Source organism: Elephantulus edwardii, unplaced genomic scaffold, assembly GCF_000299155.1.
Source record: "Elephantulus edwardii isolate Elephantulus edwardi_28Jun2011 unplaced genomic scaffold, EleEdw1.0 scaffold00191, whole genome shotgun sequence".
NCBI lineage: Eukaryota > Metazoa > Chordata > Mammalia > Macroscelidea > Macroscelididae > Elephantulus > Elephantulus edwardii.
This window is the reverse complement of record NW_006399941.1, coordinates 1,551,944-1,577,107: the sequence shown is the minus strand read 5'-3', so window position 1 is coordinate 1,577,107 and position 25,164 is coordinate 1,551,944. Positions and strand designations below refer to the sequence as shown.

At 41.6% G+C, this 25,164-nt stretch overlaps 1 protein-coding gene across 2 annotated transcripts in view; it reads left to right on the top strand.

The window, feature by feature from the left end:
- The window catches only part of DROSHA (drosha, ribonuclease type III), a 176,475-nt gene that overhangs the window by 50,943 nt on the left and 100,368 nt on the right, over positions 1 to 25,164 (top strand). For both annotated transcript variants that reach the window (XM_006896787.1, XM_006896786.1), the window contains 4 exons: positions 3,713 to 3,784; positions 5,764 to 5,845; positions 7,223 to 7,297; positions 24,593 to 24,762. In XM_006896787.1, the coding sequence (XP_006896849.1) occupies positions 3,713 to 3,784; positions 5,764 to 5,845; positions 7,223 to 7,297; positions 24,593 to 24,762 (399 nt within the window). The remainder of the gene's footprint in view (positions 1 to 3,712; positions 3,785 to 5,763; positions 5,846 to 7,222; positions 7,298 to 24,592; positions 24,763 to 25,164) is intronic.

The window sequence follows — 25,164 nt, the reverse complement described above, 5'->3', positions numbered from 1 at the left end:
ACTGCTGACCTTTTGGTTGGCAATTGAGTGCTTAACCACTACACTACCAGTGTTCCTTAGAATAAATAAAAAAAATAAGACTGAATAATTTCTGGCTCTGACATACATATGCTTTATGCAGATGCACGTTGCCTTGTAGAGCAGAGGTGGACCCCGTCATTTATCTTCTTATTGTTCAGAACCGAATCTAGTTTGAAGCTCGGTGTTGTACAGTTCATAAGAATTAGCTCTTTCTCAGAGGCCTCGTGAGTGTGAAATAGCCTTACAAGAAAACAGATTACTGGATCATTTCACTGATCTGGTTTCTTTCTTGCCAGAGAGGGGACATCAGTGAGCAGGGAACACGCATGATAGTCATGATGGAATATCTGCTGAATCCAGTTTTGACAAGTTGTCTAAAGGTGGTTTTTTTAATTGAAGTGGTTTGAAATCTGATTGGTTAAGCATAGGTTATAATTAGATATAGTTCAGGCAAATGTTGATCCTTTTAAAAATAAATTTCCTATTACTTTTAATTTTTGATGTTATTAAGGACTTTGATGGCTTAAGGACTTCATGAAATTATAAAACTGTCTGTGAGATGTGTGTCCTGTTTGTCTTTAGAAGCACAAGAAGTAAACCAAGGTGGGAGTGGAGACAATGAAGGCACAGATTTAGCCTTGATCATTTCTGTGTCACCTTAGGTTGCTTTCCAGTGGCCTCCGTGGGCCCTGGATTTCATCATCCAGCTTCTGGAAAAAGGAGGACAGAAAATGTAGGACTGCTGTGGTTTTTTTTTTGTTTGTTTGTTTGTTTTAGAATGGTGCTTTAGTGTCAGAATATGAGATTGCTTATTTTGTTGTTGTTGTTGTTGTTGTTGTTGTTGTTATATGCTGTCCAGTCGCCTGAAATCCAGAGCTACCCTATGTACAGCACCTCTGAAGCCTGCCTTGTCCTGAGCCAGTCTCACTGATTCCGACACACCAACTCCCATTGCCCCAGTTATTGTATCAATCCATCCCATCTGGGACTTCCTCTCCTGCGCTGTCCCTCCACCTTTCCGAGCATGATGTCCTTCTCTAAGGACCAGTCTCTCCTGGCCACGTGCCTAAATTATATGAAATAGAGCTTCAAAATTCTAGCCTCCAAGGAGATACTTGGTTTTATCTTCTCCAAGACAGACTTACTTGCTTTCTTGGAAGAGTCGGTGTGTATGTTAGAAATATTTTACTGTATTTTGCAGTTTACTGTTTTTCCACTCGGCAACAAGGTGGATTGACACAGTGACTGCTGCAGTGGGATCTAGTGTGTCAGGAAGTGTGAGGATGGCACAGGATGGGACAGGGTACAGATCTGTTCACAAGGTTGTTATAGGGCCCATTTGACTTGATGACAGCCCACAACAAAAGAAGGCTGTCAAGGAGCCCTGACAGTGTAAAATGCTTGATGGTTTTTACCCTTGAGGTTGGTAGTGCACTATGGGACAACGAGGAGGCAGTCTGCTTCCGTGAACATGTGCAGCCTTGGAAACCCAAAGGAGCAGTTCTCCTCTGTCCTCTGGGGTTGCTGGCTGGTGGTAGTGGGTCTGGGCTTGGTTGGAGCTTGATTTTGGCATTAATCGTAACGTTGTTGTTAGGTGCCGTCGTGTTGAATACAGCTCATAACAACCCTATGAGCAGTAGTGTAAATATTTTCCTGCCCTGTGCCATCCTCACAACCTATGACATACTTGAGCCTGTGGCTGCAGTCTCTGTGTCAGTCCACCTTGAGGGTCTTCCTTTCTTTCACTGACCCTCCACTTTTCCTCACATGTCTCTCTCCAAGGAGTAGTCTCTCCTAGCAACATGTTTGAAGTAGGCGAGACAGAGCTTTGCCATCCTTGCCTCCAGGAGCACTCTGGCTGCACTTGTTTCAAGATGTGTTTGTTCTTTTGGCAGTGCATGGGGTATTTATAGTTACTGCCAAAGAATTGTTGTTTTTGTTTGTCTTTGCGTGGATATCGACTCAGTGCGATCCCATGTGACAGAGAGCTGCCTCAGAGTATTTCCTACGCTGTGGTCCCTATGGAATTCTAGTGGCAGAGTGACTAAGTGTTCAGGTGCTAACCTAATGATGAGTGGTCAATCCCATTGGCCACATGACAGAGAAAGATGTAACATTTGGCCTTTGAAAATATTACAGCTTGGGGAAGCTGGTGGGACAGGTGTTATGCAGTGGCACTGGCAGCTGGATGTAGTGGACGGAAATGCGTTTGGTTTTGGTAATCTTTGTAAGATCTGATCACTGGACCTTCCTGCCTGAGGAGCCACTGATAAATTTGAACTACTGACCTTTCTGTTAGCAGCCAAGAGCCTTAACCATCACATTATCAGGTCTCCTTTAGCAAAGAATAGATAACTTGGAAAATACATTGAATCATTGCACACATTCATAACCTCACTCCTTTTAAATGAGAAATTAAGAACTTGGACTGTGACTTCACTTTTTTTTTATATTTCATAATGACAGAAGGTTTGAAGAGATTTCCTTATTAATGTTATTATGAATTTCACTTCATTGAACTCCTGTTTTAAAAATCTAAGAACTAAACTTTGTTTCTTAGACTGAGATTTCCAGTAGATGGCATCCTAAGACCTTTTAAATGTTTATCATGCCTTTTCCCGATTGAGTTAAAATATGTTTTGTTTCTGATTATACTTGTATAAAATCATCTTATGGGCAGATTTAGCTGCAAGAAAATGCCAGCTAACATGTATCTTGCACCTCTTAGATTTCTTCTTCCCCAGCTAGTTAACCAAGTCACTGCAGTGGCTTCCCTCTCTTTCTCTCTCTCTCTCTCTCTCATTCTTGCATTCATTCAGAAAAGTATCGGGAAAGCCTATGGTGTCTGGTGATATGTTATTAAGACAGCCCAGACGTGGGTTTTTCTCCTGCTGAGCCTTCGTTCAATTTCACACATACCTTGAGTCTGAGAACAGGTGATGGAAGGTGTTCACTGATGAGGAAGTTCTGGGATCTGGAGCACGATTCCCGATTCATCAGCCACAGGGTACCTGAGGCACAGTACCCATCCCTCCCTGCCTTAGTCCCTCCTCTTTTGAAATGGAAATAATAATCAACAAGTCTGTGCCACAGGAATATTGTGGTGATAATGTGAATGAAGATATATGATCCACCTCGCTCAGTAAATGTTAGCGAATTCTTCATTTTAATATGGTCGCCATTGCCGTGATTGCTTTTTGCCCAACACCAATTAGGCAGGATTGTGTGCAATCCAGTAATTTAAGAATCAAGAATGATCAGTCGTTGGCCTGCTACACCTGGTCTGTCTTGACAAGCTAAAAATTCAGAAGGGTTTTTAAGGCCTGAGCGATTTGGAAAGTTTAAAACAAAAGAAAAAAAACAACCCACAAAACCCACTGCAGTTGTGGTTTCATGAATTCTTGAGAGCTAATAGATTTGCTTTAAATGGGTTCTTGGCGTGTTTGTGTTGCTGCTGTTAATACCGTTAATTAAGCCCCAGCATTTTCCAGGTTTCCTGTAGAGCTTGGGCCGGCTGGGTTCTTGCTGTTTAAATCTCACAGTTGCATTCAAGCTTCTCCAGCAGTGTCATTAACGTCTTAGATTAAGGTGCACATTTCTTCTTTGGTTCCTGGTCTTCTGGGTCAGGTAAGAAACAGTGAGAGCCGGCAAGAAGGCGTGCAGACTTGACCCTCTCTTCTTCTGATTGCAGATTCCACTGTGTAAAGTAATTAGATTCAACATAGACTACACCATTCATTTCATTGAAGAGATGATGCCTGAGGTAAGAGAAAAGATTATTTAACAGCTTGATGTCATTTGCCCTTTTGTTTATTTCACACATATTTTTTTAAAGCACTGAACTCGGTCAGCCCTGGCTTTTTACCAAAGAAATAAACACCCCTCAAGTATCGAAAGGGTCAGTGAGATGCAGCGCTGCTATCAAGGTTAAAATTCAGGTCATTTCCAACTCATTGACCTGCTTTTGAACCCGTCTCTCCTCCTGTTGCATCTGCTGATAATAGCTTTACATCTGTTTCTAGTTTGTTTTGCGCAGGGGACAGATTTTGGTTCCTGGTCATTATCAGGCAGGAAATTAGAAGAGTGAAACGGAATCTGATAGCTGTAGGAATAATCTTATGCATTATCTCCAGTGACAAGATCAATGCTCGGTTCATTATTCTTCCCATATATTTACATATTTTTCCTAATTGTTTTTCATTGCAAATGCTCAGCAGCAGATTTATCTAAATATATGCAAGAGATTGAAAATTCCAAAGCAAGATTAATGTGAATCTCCAAATGATTCATTGCCTCATCCTGAACTTGGTGATGTCAACAAATCACACCAAGAAGTAACAGCTAGATAGCCGGCAAGCCTGTGCACTTAACACTGTGGGAGTCGGGGTCGATTTCTGAGCCCCTGGCTCTTCTTACACACGGTGTTTTATAGCACAGTGCTGTCACGGGCCGAGGAGCACCGAGGGGAATTGATGGGCCAGCGTGCCTGCCTGGTGTGCGCGTTCCTCATCCCGAGCAAGTCCTCTGTTAATTTTACCTGCCTTTCAGAAAGGAAGCGGACGGACCAGCCCTTCCTTCTCCAGCTGGGAAGGGTTTTGCTGCTTCCCCCTGACTACAGAGGTCATAAGCTTTCATTTGCTATTGTAAAAGTTTATTACTTCTGGCATGCTCTCCCACGGGGTGATTTATGAACCCTGAGCAAAACAAGTGGGAGGAAGAGTTACGAGACGAGTCTCACTTGCACATAGATCATCCGTCCCGTGTGTTTACAGGAGACATTTTGGTGCAAAGTTTTGTAGTTTTTCTGAGCGCATTATTTGCCTTCATTAAGAATTGTGAACTTTTTTTGGCATAGAGACTTCTGATGGATGCTAGCTTTCACACACTGATTCCAGGTGCATTCACTGTGTGGTTGGGCAGGGGGGCTGAGGTGGCTCAGTCAGAGCCCGTTCGGGCAGGTGTGTTAAATGCTGGCTCACCCAACAAGTGAGGTAAGCGCAGGCTATTTGGGCTTACTTACCAACCTATAGTGGACACTTTGACATTCCTTTCACCACATCACAGATTCTGCATCTAGATATGGCTGGCTTCTCTTTCTCAACCCCATAGAGCCTGCCATCACAATCAAGGCTCCTGTTCAAACAGTCTCTGACAGGGACAGAGTGAGGACCCGGTGGAAAACATGTGAAACTCAGTACAGTGTAGTGAGTAAGCACACGGAAGCCCGTGCTTACCTTGTTAGAAGGTAACCTGTCCCTGGGCGCACACACACGTGTGTGTGTGTGGGGGGGGGGGGGGGGGTGGGTGTTGAGAGAGAGAGAGATCTGGATGAAGAGAAAGTCTCCAAGAGATATTGACATATTTTCTAATTGCATTCAGAAAATATAACATAAGCGAGGCATTTTAGACACCATATCATTTTATTTGTGCACTGGGAAGAGTCTCGCTGACGTTTTCATAGCCATCCTGATGGCCTGGCTGCCTGGATGAAGTGGGGGACAGCTGTTCCTTTCTGCCAGAAACCAATGGGCTGATGCTGGGATGGGGCCAGACTCTGTAGGCAATCACATAGTTTTGGTATAATTTCAACAGAAACTTATTAAGATACTTAACTAGACTAAATTAAACCTCCAATTAATATGTATGTGTTGTTAGGTGCTGTTGAGTCAAGTAAGACTCATACTGACCCCGTCAACACTGGATCTGAACCCTGTTTTACTGATATTTTTGTTTCTTTTTCAGAATTTCTGTGTAAGAGGATTGGAACTGTTTTCACTGTTTCTATTCAGAGATATTTTGGAATTGTATGACTGGAACCTTAAAGGTAAATAACAGGATTTAAAGACCAAGAAGGCGATGCTTTTAGCAGAAAGTTGTGGTAATGGGGCAAGGGGTTTGAGCATAACGGAAATCCCTTTTATTCTTTTAAGTACCCTGGAAGATGTGTGTTATTCATACATGCTGTCACGCTTTCTAGCATGCATGCTTGCTAACGTTGTTGTGTGCTGTCAAATTGGTACATAGCTGACCTTCCCGGGGGTTTTCAGAGGCAGTAAATCACACGAGAAGAGATTGTCCATCCTTCTCTGTTGGAGCAGCTGGTGGGTTTGAACTGCATGCCTTTGGGATTGCAGCACAGCTTCTGACCACTAGGCCACCAGAGCTTCCCATTATTAGACTCAAGCTCCCTGTCATTAGGCGTGAGTGTTTCTGGGTCCACAGTTCCTTATTACCTGTGAAGAGGATCCCTGTTCTTAGGAGCAGCTTCCTTGATTTGTTGTGACAAAGACGGTCTCTCTAGTTACTGTGGCAAGCTTAGTGAACATTGTGCTTGATGACATAATCCATAGGCAGTTGCATGGCTGACCCGGTCCACCAGCTGCCCTGCGAGAGAAAGACCTGCTGGGCAGTCAGCTGTGAGTCGGTTCTGACTCACAAAAGTGAGCTTGAGAATTTTTCTTTTTCGGTGAATTTTTTTTTTAATTTTTATTTTTATTTTATTACTTGTTTGTACCGTCAAATCAGATCTGACTGGTATAGTAGGAGATTGTCCCTCCTTCCCCGGCAGAGCATCTGGTGGATTTGAACCGTGCACCTCTGGAATTGTAGTGTTTTTCGGTAAACTTTAGCAGACTTCTCTCAAAACGACAGTGTATTAGGACAGAGAGCTCCAGTCAGCCGTTAAACACACTCATCCCCTCCTGATCCCCGATTCTTAGGTAATAGTTTGCTCTTTTGGAAGTGTCTGGATCATAACAAAGAGTTACGTAATTTTAAACAGTGTGTTGATGAATGGCTTTACAAACCAAGTTTCCCTTACTAGTTTTGCATTTTTTTTTTCACTGTACCCCTTAAAACAGGAGAGAATTAAAATGCAAGCATCTTAAATCATGCAGTAGTTCAATGATATAAAAAAGTTTTTATACTTTGGAGCTGCTTCCCTGTGTGTATTTGCTGCATGACGCCTGTGTTCTCCCGATCTCTAGTGGTCGCCACATGGCTGTCTTTTCTGGAAGCGTGTGGCAGTTCTCCGTGATTGATTCAACCGTAGAGGGAGGGAGGGGTGGACATTTTTTATATCCCCACTCCTGGTGGTGGTATTTGTAGTTGTCATAAATCAAGGGAATTAAATTGCAGTGTTGGTTGGCTGCAGTGTTTTATTTTCTTTCTTTCTTCTCCCCTGTCCATTTGTTTGCTTTAGGTCCTTTGTTTGAAGACAGTCCTCCCTGCTGCCCACGGTTTCATTTTATGCCACGTTTCGTAAGGTTCCTTCCAGGTAAATCTTTAGGGGTTGTCAGTAACCTGGTGCAATAGTGTATTTGAAAATCAGCCTGCCACTCTCTTTACCATCTTTAGAGTCAGTGCTTCCTCTTCAGACCCTTCTTCAACTTTTGTTGTTGTTATGTGCCATCGAGTAGCCTGCGACTCACAGCGACCCTATGTACAGCAGTTCTGAAGCCTGCCATGTCCTGAGCTAGTCTCACTAATGCTGACACACCAACCTCTATCGTCCCAGTTACAGTGTCCAGCTATCTCATCCGGAGTCTTCCTTTCCTGGGCTGTCCCTCCATCCTTCTGAGCATGATGTCCTTCTCCAAGGACCGGTCCCTTCTGGCCACACACCCAAAGTATGAGCTGGAACTTCAGAATCCTAGCCTCCAGGGAGAAACTTGGTTTCACCCTCTGCATGACAGACTTACTTGTTTGTGGTTAGGTAAAATTTTTACATATGGATCTTCCCCTTGTATTCTTTATGGTATTCTCAAAACATGAGCACTGGGAGAATTGACTTTTAAATATTGAAAATCTGCTTTATCATAGAAATATTTACATCAACAAGGAAAGTGCTTGTGATGTAAAAAATTAGTATTGTGGCAAGTCAGAAAACTCTTACACATTTAATATGGTTGTAATGGTGCTTAAAAGTAATATAGTAATGGTTGTATTAGGGTGGAAGAATTGTAGGTCATTTTTCCCTATTTGTTGACACATGCACTTTTATTTATTTTATAGCAGAAAAAAAGATGTGTGGTAATTTATTTTCCCACTAATTGAAATTGCCTTGTAAGAGTTTAACTGTGAGATGTGTCACAATATTTAGTGCTTTAAAAAGTGGTTAGGTTTTTAATGAAATCCCTTAGATGCATGCCCTTTTTTATGTATAAAATTTTATTCTCTGATATTTCTCCTGTTCTCTGTCTTAGTTTTCTAGGCTTGCCATAACTAAATACTTGTAGAGTGGGTGGCTTTAAAAAACATAAATGACTTACACTTTCGTAGGCGAGGAGTCTGAATTCAGGGTGTGAGCTGGGCCAACCCTCTTCCTTACCTCCTCAGCTCCTGGAGCACCAACAGTCTCTTGGTGTCCTTGGATTGCAGCTTTTTCTGGTCTGTCACGTGGTGATTCTTTCCCTGTGTGTGACTTACCATGCCTGTTCTCTCCCTTTATAAAATGTCTTCTACTCAAGAATGAAATCCTTAGCAGATGATTTCTGCAAAGGAAAACCCTGCTTCAAACAAATTCTGTTTCACAGGCCCCGGGGTTAGTACTTCTTAGGGGCACGGTTCAATCTGTAGCATAGTTTACACTCTTTGTTGCTCTAAGACTTCCTGGGTGGTTACTATGTTAGCATATTCTGTCAAGTTTCTCAGTAAAGTTCAGTTACCAACCTATTGTTAGGTGCCATTGAATACCTACTCGGAATGACCCTATGTGCAATAGACCTGAACCCTGTTCATATCCTGTGCAATCCTCGTTATCTCTGACACAGTTGAGTCCATTTCTGCAGTCACTGTGTCAGTCTACCACACTGAAGATCTTTCTTTCACCGACCTCTACTTTTTTAAGAAACAGCTTCTTCATGAGAGCTACAACTTCACCGTCTTTGCCTCTAAGGAGAGCGCTGGCTGCACTTTTTCCAAAGGAATTTCCCTTTGTTATTTTGGCAGCCTGTGGGATATTCAGTGCTCTTCTCCAACATTACAACTCAAAGACAGGAATAATTCTTTTACCGTCATCCTTATTCATTGTCCACCTCTCACACTGTAGCAAGTGATTGAAAAGACCTTGGTTTAAGTCAGGTGCACCTTAGTCTTCAAACCGATATCGTTGCCGTGACTCTCATTCACCATTCTGCCCAAAACTTTACAGTTCCTTGACTTTTCCTGTTGTATTGATTATTATATCTTGGGTACCTACTTCTCCCAGGATAAAACTTTTGGACCATGACATCACCCTGGATGAACTGATCTCTGGAATCTAGTTCTAGTATCAGACTTTTTGATAAATTTTCTCAACTCTAGCCTTCTTATGTCCTAATTCTCTGGTTCTACTGGAATCTTCCCTTTTCTCTATGTGGGAAGTCCTTGATTTTAAGTCCTATATTGTGACACTTGGGTTTCTACACCTTCCCTGTGTATGTCATCAGTTCAGCCATATGGGTGTTCTTTTCTATGTGGGCTGCTCAGTGATACTGAAGAAAAGACGGTGCTCTGAGTAGTTATTCTGTGTGTCAGTTAACATCCTATCCAGTTCCATAGAGCAGCAGTTTAAAAACTCCAGCCATATGTTCATATTCTCAGCAAGCCCCTTGTGTCTGGGGACCCTCCTTTGAGTCATTGTCAACCTCTGGCTTCCCCAGGTGTGCTGGTTTATTCCCAGTCATACTTTGCTTCAGTGCCTGGTGTTCCCTCCACCCTCTCCTCACCCACTGCCTCAGTGAAGCCAAGGTCAGCCTTTGGAGACCAGACCTGGTGGACTTGCTTCATTTCTTCTCAGGTGGTGTCTGGACTACTGACCTTGTCTGTCTTCTGGACTCTCCGTACTTCCCTCCTGGTGGTGTGATCTGTCCTTTGTGGTTTTTGTGTCTTATCTACTCAGTCTAGGGTAGATTATCCTTAAGATTTTGTTCTTTATCTTTTTTTTTTTTCCTTCACTTCACTCAGAGTGAATTTTCTTTATTTCAAAGTAGTATTACTAAATTTTTAGGATGACTCTTAGTGCTTATTCTGTTTGGAAAATTACTTCAAAAGCTATTTTCTTCTTTACTTTTAGTTGTATTTGATTGAGAATTCCCTCCCCCCTTTTATTTTCTGTTCAGTTGAAGGCATCTTTGCTCTTATAGTGGAACTGTAGCATTAAACATTTTGGAAGGTAGAGTAAACTGTGTGTGTTGATTACCATGATTACTCTTTACTTTCTGTTTGTATCTGCCTCTGGGCATTTTATGACCAAACAGATTTTTGAGAGAAAGTGGATGGTTTAAAAAAACTCAAGGAAAAAAAATAAGTCTTGTGGTGAGTCTTAACTCTGTGATATTTCAATTCTCATGAAAATAGGTTCCATAAGTGTGTGATGAGAACATTTAAATGATATTGTAGCCTGGATTCTCTGGAGAAGAAAGAGAGGTGTGAGTATATAATATATACAAATATATATGCAGAGAGATTTATTGCAAGACAATAGCTCACACAGTCATGAAAGCTGGCATACCTCAGATCCATGAGTTGGGGGTCAGGGTGGAGGCCTCTCCTTACTTTCCTGGTTGCAGGGCCGAGGGCTGACCGCTCACAGAGCTGCTACCTCATGTCCCAAGAACCGAGATTTGATGAGTTCTTTGCAGGATTGACAGAGACACACACACAGTGAAAAAGAAGCCTTTTCCAGAACATTCTTTGTGGAGGTAGTTCAAATCCCCTGAGGGAACCTCCAGCAGCATCTGCCAGATTGAAGGATGTTATGTCATACCGTGAAGCCTGACCTAGCCAAGCTGATACATAACAATAGCCATCACAAGTGGTTATTTTTGTTTTTAAGAAAAAGGTCTGTTGAACAGAATTTAGGTTTCCATTAGATTTCTTTGTGAATATATACATACTAAAAAGTCTGGAAGGATACAGAAAAATATCTAATGCAAAGAGGGTACTGGGTGGCACATTATGATTTAGATGTTCTTTGGCATCTGACTTCATTAATGACCATTTACAAAATGCAGAATTAGAAATATGTATTTTTATATCATGGTAACTATAGTTTGCATCTTATTTTGTTAATAATTCATCGAGTGAATGAATGTCTTATAAGATCATGTTGTGTCTTTAAAGATGTAGTATGCCAGGTTTGTTGTCAGAAGAGCTGTATTGGTTTATGCTGCAGTGAGAAATTCTTGCTTTTCTTTCCATTTTTGGGTCTTCCCTTCATCCTTCCTTCCTTCATTCATTTTTTTTTTCTTTCTAATTTTCACTGAGCTCCCCGAGACTGAAGAGTAAACAGTATCTGTCTTGTATCATTTGTGCTGACATACTACTTGGCTCATAGCAGGAACCTAATAAATACTTGTCTGCTAGCTTTAATTAATTGGTCAAAGTAGGGCCTCTTTTAAATATTCATGTATTCGGTTACTTACGAGATTGAATGTGTTTTTCAAATGTTCTTTAAATAAAATCTAAAATATAGCTTAAGTGCTATAAAGTGGGCAGACAATAAATATAGAACCCAGTGCATTTTTTTTTAAACTTTGTATTGTAATTTGAGTGACAGTTTACAGAGCACACTTGGCCCATTCAACAGTTCCTAAGCGTTTGTTTTGTGGCTTTGATTCCAGTCTGCACACTGTAGCAGCCCCCTTCCCTCACTCTGCCTTTTGTTCCGTTCATCCTTTTTTCCTCTCCTTGCCTGCCGTCTGAGCTGTAATCATGGGCACATGCTGCCCTTCTGATCTTGTGTGACTGGTGGCTCTAAGGAGTGCCTGCTTCACTGTTGTGTTTATTTACCTTATACACCTGTCGTTTGTTTGGATCAAAGTTGAGCTGTGGAGGTGCATTCACTTCCAGACTGGTGGGGAGACTAAGAACTCTATTCCCAGGGGTTCCGCCCCTCTCTCTCTGACCAGAAAGTCTGGTATTTTTAATGAGCATGAATTTTGGTCCCCAGTCCATCCAAGACCTTCTAATGTGATCCCTTTCAGAGTAATTAGCAGTGATAGCAGGGCACCATCTAGTGCTTCTGACCTCAGGGATGTGGAGATTGAAGTTCAGGTGGTCCCTTAGTCCTTTGTAATTGTTGTTTCCATCCATCTTGATTTTCTTTACTCCTCTTTACTTTGCATCAGGAAAAAAAAACAAAACGAAACCCTCAGTGAATTTTGACAATGTAAATGTGACCTTTTTCTTAGCATCCAGATTGTTAGGTGCTGTTGAGTTGTGTGTAGCGACCCTATAAAAAACTGATCTGAACCCTGTCCTATCCTGTGCTGTCCTCACACTTCCTGACAGACTAGAGCCCGCTGTGACAGTCACTGTATCAGTTCACCTGATTGAAAGTCGTCTTCTCCTTTGATTACTGTCTGCTTTCCCAAACATCATGTCCCTGTCCAAGGACTAGCCCTTTCTCGAAACTTGCCTGAAATATGTGAGGCGATGCTTTGTCATCTTTGCCTCCAAGAGGCACTCTGGTTGCATTTTCCCTGAGACATATCTGGTTGTTTGTTTGTTTGTTTCAATCCAGCTTCCTACTCTGTCTTAATCTGGAAGCTCTGCTAAACTTGTGGGTAACCCTGGTGACATTTGATACACCTGTGGCAGAACTTTCAGTATCACAGCAACCTACAGGTTACCTTAGGACAGCTAACTGACAGACAGGTGCTTTTTCGAAGCACAAGTTTGAAGCAGGATCCAGATTAGAATTGTTTGTTGTTGTTGTTAAGTGCCATTGAAGGTGACTCATAGCGACCCTGTGAAGGAGAGTCCTTGACGCTTGGGTGCCTTTCATCCTCTCTCCAGGTTCATAGGGTTTCCGGAGGCAAGCTATTATGGAAGTGGATGCCACTCCTCCTTCCAACCAGATTAGAATTACAAAAGTTAAATCCACTGATATAGAGTCATTTCTAACTCATTGTGACACTGTGGAACAGATCTGTCAGACTCTATAGGGTTTCTAAGACTTTCAGTTTTTACAGAGGCAGACTGTTAAGTCTTGTTCTTGTTTTTGAAAACACAAAATTTGATCATTCTAATTGAAGCCTTATTTCTGTCAGAGCCCCCACCACTATTTCCAGCTTCACCACTATTTTTCAACTATAGGTTATGAAAACTTAGACCGGGAAGCTATTGTGTAAACAGAGCAAGGGAACATTATGTTGTTTAAAATTAAGAAGGGGCTGTGTCAGGTTTGTATTCTCTCTCCATACCTATTCAGTTTGTATGCCGAGCAAAAATACTTTGAGAAGTTGGACTCTATGAAGAGCAATGTGATATCAGGATGGGAGGGAGACTCATCAATAATTGCGTTATGAAGATGACACAACCTAGCTTGCTGAAAATAAGGAGAAATTGAAACATTTGTGGCGGAAGATCAAAGAAGCCAGCCTTCGATAAGGATTATATCTCAGTGTCAAAAAAACAGATTCTTAACCATTCAGCCGATAGGCAACATTGTGATAGATGGAGAAAAAACTGACATTGTCAACACCTTCATCTTACTTGGATCCACTATTAACACCTTTGGTACCAGCAATCAGGAAATCAGGAGACGTATTGCACTGGGAAAGTCTGAAGTTAGGAACCTCTCCACATTGCTGTGGAGTCTTGATGTCAGTTTAAGGACTAAGGTGCATCAGATTCAGGCCATGGTCTTTCAGTCACTTGCTATGGATCTGAGAGCTGGACAGTGAATAAGGATGAAAGAAAAAGAATTGGTGCCTTTTAGCTGTAGTGTTGGAGATGAGTGTTGAACATCCCATGGATGGCCAAAAGAACAAAAATATATCTTGGAGAGGGTGTAACTGTAGTGCTCTTTGGAGGTATAGATGTTGAGGCTACACCGCACATACTTCAAGGCATGTTTCTAGGAGGGGCTGTTCCTTGGAGAGAGACATAATGCTCAGAAAGGTAGAGGGTCAAAGGAGGAGAGGAAGACCCTTGAGTAGGTGGATTGCCACAGTGATTGCCACAATGGGCTTTCGGGTGTCAGGAAGTGTGAAAATGACACAGGATAGGACAGGGTTCAAATATGTTGTTCACAGGGTCTCTCTGGGTCATACTCAACTCGATAGCATCTATCAACGACAGCCCATGACTATGCAGTATCTTACTGTTTCTTTAGATCTACTTTAATGTACCTCAGTATACTTTGTTAGAGATCTTGTACATCTCTAGTTACATATGTTTCTAGACTTAAAATGCTATTAAGTGGCATTGGTTTTTCAGTTTTATTCTCTATTTGTTTCATGGTAGAATTGAAACATATTCTCAAATGGGAGGATATGGAATGTGAGGCTGCTTGTCTGTATGGATAATTGCTCCCTTTGCCATGAGACCAGAAATCTGATAATGCTGTCTGTCATTATGGAATAGTTTGCGCAAAGATTCTATAGAAGAATCCTGATCAAAAGAGAGAAAGTACAGAATAGAAGGTCACATTTACTGGGTTTCTGTGTTCCTGGAGGCACGAAGGTTGTTTAAACCTCTGAAATTGTTGCCTTGAAATAATCTTTAACTGTTAAACCAAAATTAACCCCTAAAGTCCTTTTAAATATAAACAGTGATTTAGCTTAAATAGTAAAAAAATGACACCAAGAAGCCAAAGCAAAGGGAAGAAATTAAGATGTAAAGGAGTTGAACAGAAGATTCCAAAGGGCATTGTGGGAAGACAAAGTATTATGATGAAATGTGCAAGGAACTGGAGTCAGAAAATGAAAGGGCTGAACTTGTTCAACATTTCTTAAGCTGAAGGAAGTGAAGAACAAATTCAAGCTTCGAGTTGCAATACTTAAGGATGCTCTGGGCAGAGTATTAAATGATCCTGGAAGCATTAAAAGAAGATGGAAAGAGTATAGATATACAGAGTCATTTACCTAAAGGAATTGGTGGACACAGAAGAATTTCATGAAACAATGTATGAGCAAGAGCCTGTGGTGATGAAGGAAGAAGTTCAAGCTGCTCTGAAAGAATTGGCAAAAAACAAATCTCTAGGAATTGATGGCATACCGACTGACATATTTCATCAAACAGACTCTGCCCTGAATGTGCTCACCAAGTTGAGCCAAGAACTCTGGAGGACAACCAGCTGGCCAACTGACTGGAAAAGATCTATATTTGGTCCATTCCAAAGAAAGATGATCCCACAGAGTGTGGAAATTATCAAATAATATCATTGATATCACTTGCAGGTAAGATTCTTCTAAAGATTATCCAAAAACGACTGGAACAGCACATCAGCAGAAACTGCCTAAAGTACAAGCTGGGTTTAGAAGAGGCTGTGGCACTAGGGATATTATAACTAATGTCAGATGGACTTTGGCTCAAAGCAGAGGGTACCAGAGGAATGTCTGTGCTTCATTGACCATGTAAAGGCATTTGGCTGTGTAGATCACAATAAATTGAGAAGAATGGGAATCCCAGAACACTTGATCATGCTTATGTGAAACCTATACTTGGACCAGGAGGCAGTCGTCAGAATAGAGCAAGGAAACACTGCATGGTTCAAAGTTGGGAATGGTGTGTGTCAAGGATGTGTCCTTTCTCCATATCTTTTCAATCTGTGTGTATGCAGAACAGATTTTCCGGGAAGCTGAGCTCGATGAGGAGAAGTGTGGCATCAGGATTGGAAGTAGACTCATAAACAGTCTGCATTATGCAGATGACACAACCCTGCTTGCTGAAACTGAGAAGGACATGAAGTGCTTGCTGCAGAAGGTCAAGGACTGCAGCCTTCAATATGGATTGAAGCTCAACATCAAGAAAACAAAGATTCTCACCACTGGGCCAATTGGGCATCATGATGGATGGTGAAGAGATTGATGTTGTCAGCAGCTTCAATTTGCTTAGCTCTACAATCAAAACTCTTGGTACCAGCAGCCAGGAAATGAAAAGACGAATTGCATTGGGGAAGTCAGCTATCAGAGACCTCTCTCCAAAGTACTGAGGAGCAATGATGTCAGCCTTGAGACTCTAAACTGTTGGTACAGGCCATGGTCTTTGCAATTACTTGCTATACATCAGAGTGCTGAACAGTAACTAGGGATGATAGAGAATTGATACCTTTGAGCTGTGGTGCTAGAGAAGAGTATTGAATATACCATGGACTGCTAGGAAAACAAACAAGTTTGTTTGTCCTGGGGAGGGTGAAGCCAGGCTGTTCCTTGGAGGCAAGGATTCTGAAGCTATGTTTGACATACTTTGGACATGTTGCAAGGCGGGATCAGTCTTTGGAGAGGGATGTCATTTTTAGGAGGGTGGAGGGACAGCATAGGAGAGGAAGACCTTTGATGAAATGGACTGATTCAGTGAGTAGGGTATTGGGGGGAGGTATATAAGAAACAATAGGATGGGCAAGGTTTAGGGTTGTTGTTCATAAGGTCGCTGTAATTTGCAGGTGACTCGACATCACTAACAACAACAACAACAGTAAAAAATAGGTGCCTTCAGCATTATACTCTTTTCTAAACTATTTCTAAAGCATGAATTAATAACAGCAACAGAGAAGATCCTTGGGTGTCAGTGGATTTTTCTTAATACAGGCAGAGCAGTCCAGTAAAGGAAGCTGAGAATGGTCATACAACTTGAACATTATGATCCCTGTTCCTAAATTGTACATACAGAAACTGCTGAATTGATGTGCATTTGGTTGTATAGGTTCTCAACAAAATAAAATTTAAAAGATATATATTCTCTTTTATATCTTAATTTTACTAGGTTATAGGTCCTTTGAGTTTCTGTTTTGTCTTTTTTTTAAATTTGTACAATCTTGTTTTTATAGTGACAGGTTTATTTTTCCTTGCAAATACTTAAACTTTTTGTTTTATTTGGTTTTTTTATACAGACTGGGAAGTTCAGCATAGTGTTGAATTTTAAAAAAACCCCACAATTATGCTATCTCTTATTCTTTATTCATTTGATCATGTTCATTGCCCTTCTGATAAATATTTTTCTCCCCTTTAAATTATGTTAACTTTTCTTTGAACAGAAATTTTAACTTATGATGTAAGCAAGTCTCTTATTTTATTTGGATTTATTTTAAAGATAAGTACAAAGCCTTTTTATTAAATTCTATTTTCTTACAGTTTTTATATTGTACCCTTTTACATACTCCTTTAGTCCTCCCAATTTTATTTTTTTGAGATGAAGACCTAAGCTCTTTTGCTTTTCTTGAGGAACACTCAAATATAAGAATTTTTCTTTTGATTGAACTTTCTTCCCTTTGATCTGTCCTATTTCTTCGATCTTTTTGAAATCTTAAATGTCATAAAATAATTTTTGGGAACTACCAATATCTATCTTGAGAGTAAGAATTATCTCAACAGCATTAAGTTTAATTTCTTTGCCTCTTTTTTGGTTCCTCACACTCTGTTATGCTTAGGATCAAAGAAGAATTGATGACTTGTATTGATGATGATGCATTTTGAATAGATCATGGATTATCAAATAAACAAAAATGTCTTAGAGGTGAGGCCCCAGTGTTTCTTTGAAACAGGGGGGTGCTGTCAGGAAGGGCTATAGTCCTTAGAAAAGGATATTTTGCTCGGAAAAATAATAGACCATTAACAGGGAAGAAGACCTTTGATGAAATGGATTGACATGGTTGGTGACTGCAACAAAAACATTTAAGTAGAGCAGAGATTGTCTGGATGGCTCAGGAGTGGGTAGAATTTCCTTCTTTTGTATGGAGGAGTTGCTGTGAGGAAGAGCCAACTTGATGACACCTGAGAACTACTACAATTGATCAATATTTTGGCAGTCTTTATTTCCCCCTAGGAATGGCAAAGGACACACCGACAAAGGAAATTAATCAGAACTGACTTTGACAAGCACTGTGGCAATTGGACAATTAAAACAGACATTCGGATGGTGGGGAAGAAGAACAAACTGGGGAGGAGGGTAGAGAGAATGGTGCAGCAATGAAGGAATGAAAACCCAAAATCCCTGTAAATGTTCATTAAAACTAATAAAATTTAAAAAAAAACGGGGAAAAAAAACACTTCAGGAATTGCCTTGTGCGTCAATAATTTTGCATTATTATGAATGCTTTTGGAAGGCAAGAGTCCCAGAAATGAAATATTTAAGACATTGTGAACATTTTAAATTTGAACCGTTGTTGAAGTTCCCTGTAGAAACAAAATAACCAATTTCTGTTTGTGTCCAACAGTTATTGAAACTTGTTACCACTGAATATTACTAGTCTTCTTTTATCTTTTTGTTCACCTGACAGACACACACACAGAGTCATAATCTCAGTGGGTTAGGATTAGTGTGCTTATTGGTGAACTCTTGTGATAATAAGCAGCTCTTCACGTATTTCAAGTGTTTTGTCTTCCCATTCTCATTTGCTTTTTATTTATATCAAATCTTTATAAGTTAGATGCCTTGATGGTACATTCCATACTCTTCCCCAGCACCACAGCTCAAAAGAATCAATTCTCCTAGATAATTTATTTTCTCAGTCATAGTCTTTATCCATTTTCTCTCTAGTCATTTTGAAGGTAATTGTTTAAGTTGCTTTAGATAAATTTACCTAAAATAAAACATTATAGTCAAAATCAAAGATAATTCCATTCAATGCAGGCAACTTTAATTGAGATAAAAACATAGAAAAATCAGTTTCTTGAGATTTGGAGAGTTTTTCTCATTTGCTTCCTCTCTCTGCCTTCGCCCTTGCTAGGAAAGCAGTTGATGTGAGTTCTTTGAGCGTGGTTCTGAACTTAGCCTTGAGCTGGGGCGCTGGCTCAGTATAATTGTAAAGATAATAAGGATATGTCTAAGGAAAGGCTAGTCAATTCTTACACAATTGCTGTAGTGAATGAAGGTTAGCCTTCAGAAAATCCTGAATCAGTTTTGTAAATTAACTTTTCAGCAAATTGAGTTTTGAAAATTGTCCCGTTTGAGAGTGATATTTCTCAGACATGCAGCTTACAAAGAGGGATATACACGGCAAAGTCTCTTAAAATTCTCAGGGTAGCAAGTGTTGTTGGAGGAAGCATTAATATTTTCTAATGCATCCTTGAGAAGAATGGGAATCCCAGAACACTTAATTGTGCACATGCAAAACCAATACTTGGACCAGAAAGCAGTAGTCAGAACAGAGCAGGGAAATACTGCTTGGTTCAGGATCAGGAAAAGTGTGCATCAGAAATGTACCCTTTCTCCATGCCTTTTAAATCTTTATGCAGAACTTATAATTTGGGAGCCTGGATTTTACAAGAAGGAATGTGGCATTAGGATTGGAGGAAGATTCATCAGCAATCTGCTTTTTGCAGATCGCACAACTTTGTTTGCTGAAACTGAGAAGGACATGAGATGTATGCTGCAGAAGGTCAAGGACGGTAGTCCTCAGTATGCATTGAAGCTCAATATCAAGAAAACAATGATTCTCACCACTGGGCCAATTGGCAGTTTCATGGTAGATGGAGAAGAGAGTGAGATTGTTAATAACTTCAGCTTGGCTCTGTTCCACAATCAACATTCTTGGCACCAGCAGTCAGGAAATCAAAAAGCGTATCGCGATGGGAAAGTCTGCTGTTAGGGTCCTCTCTAGAGTATTGAAGAGCAATGATATCAGTGTAGAGACTAAGGTGTACCTGATCCAGGCCATGGTCTTCACAATTACTTGCTGTATGTCAGTGAGCTGGACAGTGACTAAGGATGAAAGAAGAAGAATCGGTGCCTTTGAGTTGTGGCGCTGAAGAGTCTTGCACCCTGGACTGTCAAGAAAACAAGTCTTGACTTGTTTCAAGCTTGGTCCTCAGGCATGGTTCAGTCAGAATGTTGATTCTGAAATGGCTTGGTTAAACTGTCTTGGAGAGGTGAAACCCAAGTTTTTGTTGGAGACTAAGAGTTTGAAGCTCTTTCTCATATACTTTGGGCAAGTGGCCAGGAGGGACCTGTCCTTAGAGAAGAACATGCTTAGAAGGGTGCAGAACAGTGCAGGAGAGGAAGATCCCTGATGAGATGGATTGACTCTGTGAATGACTGGAGCAACGGAATTAGGTGTGTTGGAGATGATGAGATTGGCTCAGCAGAGGGCAGAGTTCAGAACTGCCCTACATTGGGTCGCTATGTGTCACAGGAGAGTTGATGACATGTAATAACAGCAACAACAGTGCAACTTTAGAGAGCTCTGGTAGCCTCGTGGTTGAAAGGTGTCCTTCGAAGCAGGAGTGGCATCCACTTCTGAAATGGCTTGCCTCCAGAAACTCTATAAAGAGTGCTCAGGCATTTGATTCATAGGGTTGCTATGAGTCGTCTGTGACTCGATGGCACCTAACAACAACAACAACGACAGCATAGAGAGAGCTATGTTGGCCTAGTGGATAGAAAGTTATGGTACCAAGCCCAAGGTGGGTGATTTTAATCTGCAGCCCTCAGGCATGGTTCAATTTTTTTTTTTTTGGTCAAACATTCTTCTAGGTGGTATAGCACTGGTCTGTGTGTTGCTGTGCAGAGGTAACTCGTGGTTGCTGTGATGCTGAACACTGTGACACTGATGTGTCAAATGTAATAATGGTTACCCATGGTGGACAGTGTTTGGTGGAGCTTCCCGATTAAAACAAGCCTGGAAGCAGGAGTGGCATCCACTTCTGAAGTAGCTTGCCTCTGGAAACTCTAGGGACAGGGCTCAGGCCTTTCGTTCATAGGGTCGCTATGAGCGTCTACGACTCGACACCTCACCACCACCACATTCCCAAAGACACATGGCTCAGATCCACCAGCTGCTCCATAGGAGGAAGATGGGTCGTCTCCTTCCATGTGTTTTACAGCCTCTGAAAGTGACCAGTGGAGGGTCACTTATGAGTTTGCTCCAACTTGACACACACCACCACCAATAATGGAGCAGTACAGGATTAAATCACTGCTATTGAGTCTAATTCCCCTCGTGGAGACCTTCCTTATAGTTTCCAAGGCCCCAAATCCCCAAATTTCTGTGGCCAGGGACTGTTCATTCTCCCACGGAGCAGCTGGTGATTTCAAACTGCTAACCCCTATGAACGATAATTCTCTTCTTTTTAAAATTATATTTGGAAATTTATTAGTGTATACTTGGTAACTGGCCAGTTGCCTAATTGGTTTCACTCCTTTCCCTCTGTTCCCCAACCACTGACCTTTTGATTAACACCACAATGTGTCGTCCCTTAATGGAACTTTAAGTTTGGAAAATTAGAGAGATGCAGCCTTGGAATACACGTCAAAGGAAATGAAACGAAGCTGGGTTATATCCCAGTGGGAATATACAGAAAAGACACTGCTGCCAGTTCTGTGTAGGGGAGAGCAAGGTGTTTTTCTGTTTCTTGAAATTCTGAGTTCCACAGTTGAGAAATACTCCTTTAACAAGCTATATCTTTAACACAAATTTCCCAGCTACGCACACGCTGGCCCGCCAAGTTCCTCTAGAAATAATCAAACCACATCCACTGAAGAGAATTGGGTCTCTGAGATACAGTTTATAAAGTCTGTCAGTTCATTAGTGACTGTCCAGATTCATTTCTTGGAACACAAACTCCAGTTCTTCCCGAATAATGACCCGTTGTCGAGGCTCTGGCCCAGCGTTGGCAGTGTTCCTGCTAACCTTAGCTTACCCGCTCTGATTTCTCCTTTATATCACGTCCTCTGCCGAAGCCAGTGAGATAAGATTAGCCCTTAGTGACATCGTTACTTATGTCTTCAACTTAGCAACACGAAGCAAAAACAGACAAACTAAGAGAGGCAGTTCATTAGAATGGGTGAATTCATGGGCGTCGGCAAGCAAGTGGCTGAGTTACTTGTGCGTGTCTCAGAGTCGCTGCACAGATATTTATGGGGTGTATTTTCACAGCCTCTCTTCTCATCGACTGAAGTAGGACTTTCTAGTCGTCCTCTCTTTCCATAGTGATTGTTACCCTGTACCGCAGGGAAGCACAGGCGTCACCCCCTGTCCCTCCACTTAGATGATGTGTCCTGAGATTCTGAGTTTTTCCCCACAGTAGTCAATAACCTGCAAGGTTGTAATTGCTGTTTAACATATTTAGCGGATTTGAATCTGAATCTATAGCTTCTCTTTAACATTAACTACTTTACACTTGATGTTTGGACATAAATGTTATTATTCCAGTTTCTGTGGTGCTGGAGAACTCTTACCACTTTCATCATCAAGCTAGGAAGATGCTTTTCTTTAGCTTGTAGTGGCCTCCGTTCTTTACCTGAAGAGCTCTGCTGACGTTGTATGTTAAGTGTTGCAGAGCTAACAGAAAGGTTGGTGGTTTGAATCCACCAGCTACACTTAGGGAGAAAGATGAGAAGTCTCCTCTCTTAAAGGCTTACAGCCTCAGAAACCCGATGAAGAGTTGTCATGACTCAGAAGTGACCCACGACAGAGATGTTTTGTTTTGAATTCACTCCTGTTTTTATTTTGGGGTAATTTTGTTTTGTTTATTGGGCCTGTGATCTTACATCATTCATTACCACAGATTTGGAGCCTTTAAGAAACCCTTAGCTTAGAGACTTAAATGTCTCCCTCTTCCAGTTGTGCCTTTGGTCTTTGCACTTTAAATTCAGTTCCCCTAGTTATTTCCCTTTTATCCAAAGCTCCCAGTAGTCGGCCAGCACTGACTGCTGGGAAGATTCTGGTGCTATTTTGTGCGCCTGAATTCTTGCTGTTTGCATAATCCTCAGAGCAAAACAGGAGAGCCTTGGTAGCCCAGTGGTTGAGTCCTCATATGTTAACCCAAAGGATGGATTCAATTTACTAACCTACTCAGTGGGAGAAAAATATGGCAATCTTCTGTAAAGATTAGCCACTGCTGTGGAGTCACACTCCAACTCATAGCAACTTTCCGTGGGGCTCCTGAGGCTCTCAGGTCTTTATGAGAGGAGCCTGCCTGACTTTCTCCAGCAGAGCAGCTCATAGACTTGAACAACTGACCTTTTGATTGGCACCATGGCACATAACAACACCACATGATAAGGGCTTCAGTCTCAGAAACCATGTGGGAAAGATATCTCCCCCCCCTCTCTCGTTGCTATGAGTCAGCACTGTCTCAGTGGCATTCAGTAACAGCGTGATAGAACAGCCCTATGGTATTTAGAGCTCATTTAGTTGTTAGATGCCCCTGAGTCAATTAGGATGTATTAGTGACCCTGTGGACAATAGATGGAAACCTGGCCTGGTCCTCATTCTGGTCACAGTATGCCATGCTCAAGCACATTGTGGGCAGTCACTGCGTCCACCCATCTTCTGAAAGGTCTTCCTCTCTTGTGCAGGTCATCTGTCGGTCTGTCCTAGCGTAGTGTCTTTTTCTGAGGACTGGCCCCTCCAGACAGTATACTCTCAGTACGTGAAATGAAGCTTCACCGACCTTGCCTCTGAGGAGGACATGCTTGCACATCCTTCAAGACATGGCTTGTCTGTTCTTTTGGCAGCCGCTGGGGTAGTCAAGACCCTTCCCAAGCCACAATTCAAAGGCATCCATTCCTCTGTGGTCTTCATTTGAACGCCTAGTGTAGCTTCTAGGGATCCTCCTCTACCACAGAAGGGACGTTCTCATTTGTGCCATCCCATTCCCACCACTTTGTACTCTTGGTTACTTGTGTCTCTAATGTTTCTATCATAACTTATGACCCTTGTTGTTCTTTACTGGCAAGTTGGAACCAACCCATAGCTGACCCTCCAGTGGGTTTTCAGAGACAGTTAATCACGTGTGAAGAGATTCTACATCCTTCTCCCATGGAGCAGCTGGTGACCTCAAACTGCATCCCTTCGGGATTGTGAGGGTATTGTCTTCCAAACATTTGGGGCTCTTGTCCTTTCTTTGTGTAGTCACAGAGTGGTCACAAATTTTATTCAGGAAGGTAAGTCCAAAAAGGAGACAGAAGCAAATGAACCCCTCACTAATGGTCACATTACACGAATGACTATTTCATCAAATATGAGATGGGTAGAGGTTTTCCAAGGCAATTTGCTGTTTTTATCCCCTGTCCTATGTCGTGATTGCTGGTCCTAGGTTCTGAATGCTTGGTCTGTTTGCCCTGTGTTGCATTCGGTAATGATTGTGCATGATAATAGTACAAATTCTTCAGTGCTATTTACCATAGCAGGTGCAGCACATTAGCACCCAACATTAGACCATAATGCAACAATGGCTTGTTGGAAACAGCCATAAATATCTCATAAAAGCTTAGGATTTCTTCAGGACCAGTCCATCACTGCTCAAGAGCTCCCATCTGTCACCCTAAAAGGAATGATGCAGCATTTAAGGCATTGTCTTAATTCTGTGCGCTAGAAGGTGGTTTTAAATTTATTCTGATTGACACTTGAAGAAAAACATTCATACCGCACAAACTGAGCCTTTCATCATTTATAATGTTGTTGTTGTCATTTTAGTAATTGAGGTGGTTTATGAACACTGTTTATCAATGATACAAATGGCTTTCTTACTGAGAAGCACCTGGTTAAACTGTAAAATGAAAATTACCTGTTTATAAAGGCTTTTTAAATCTCTTCTTCCCCACTCCGCCTCATTGGTTTTCCTTATTCAGTGAGTGATTTGCTGTTATTTCAGTGGCCTTATTTTTTCCCCCCTCTGCTTCCTGTCCATTCACACCCAAGATGGAGGGAAGGAGGTGCTGTCCATGCACCAGATACTTCTCTACCTCCTGCGCTGCAGCAAAGCCCTGGTGCCCGAGGAGGAGATTGCCAACATGTTGCAGTGGGAAGAGCTGGAGTGGCAGAAGTACGCGGAGGAGTGTAAAGGCATGATTGTCACCAACCCGGGAACGGTATGTCCTCTTGTCGCCTCCGTTAGGAGCCGAGACACCTTCCTTCTCAGCTTTGGATGTTTCCCCCTAAACAGTGAGAGAATAGCTTAAAAGCATCTGTGTGTTCACCAGGTTTTGTCCTGTGAGACATTCTTCCTCTACCAGTTTATTAAGTAAGAAGCATTTATTTAGCAGTGGATAGGACAGGGTTGAGATCTGTTGTCCATAGGGTCGCCAGGGGTCGTACTTGACAGCACCTAACAACACTAACTGTTAGCAATACTAATGCAATAACTGGAGAATTTTGAAATTCAGAATTTGATATGTTTATATCTGATTTTAGACTGGTTTGAAGGCAATAGATCTTTAGTGTAGAAAATTAGGAAGATAGAAATAGGTACAAACGGCTAACGGAAAACAGAA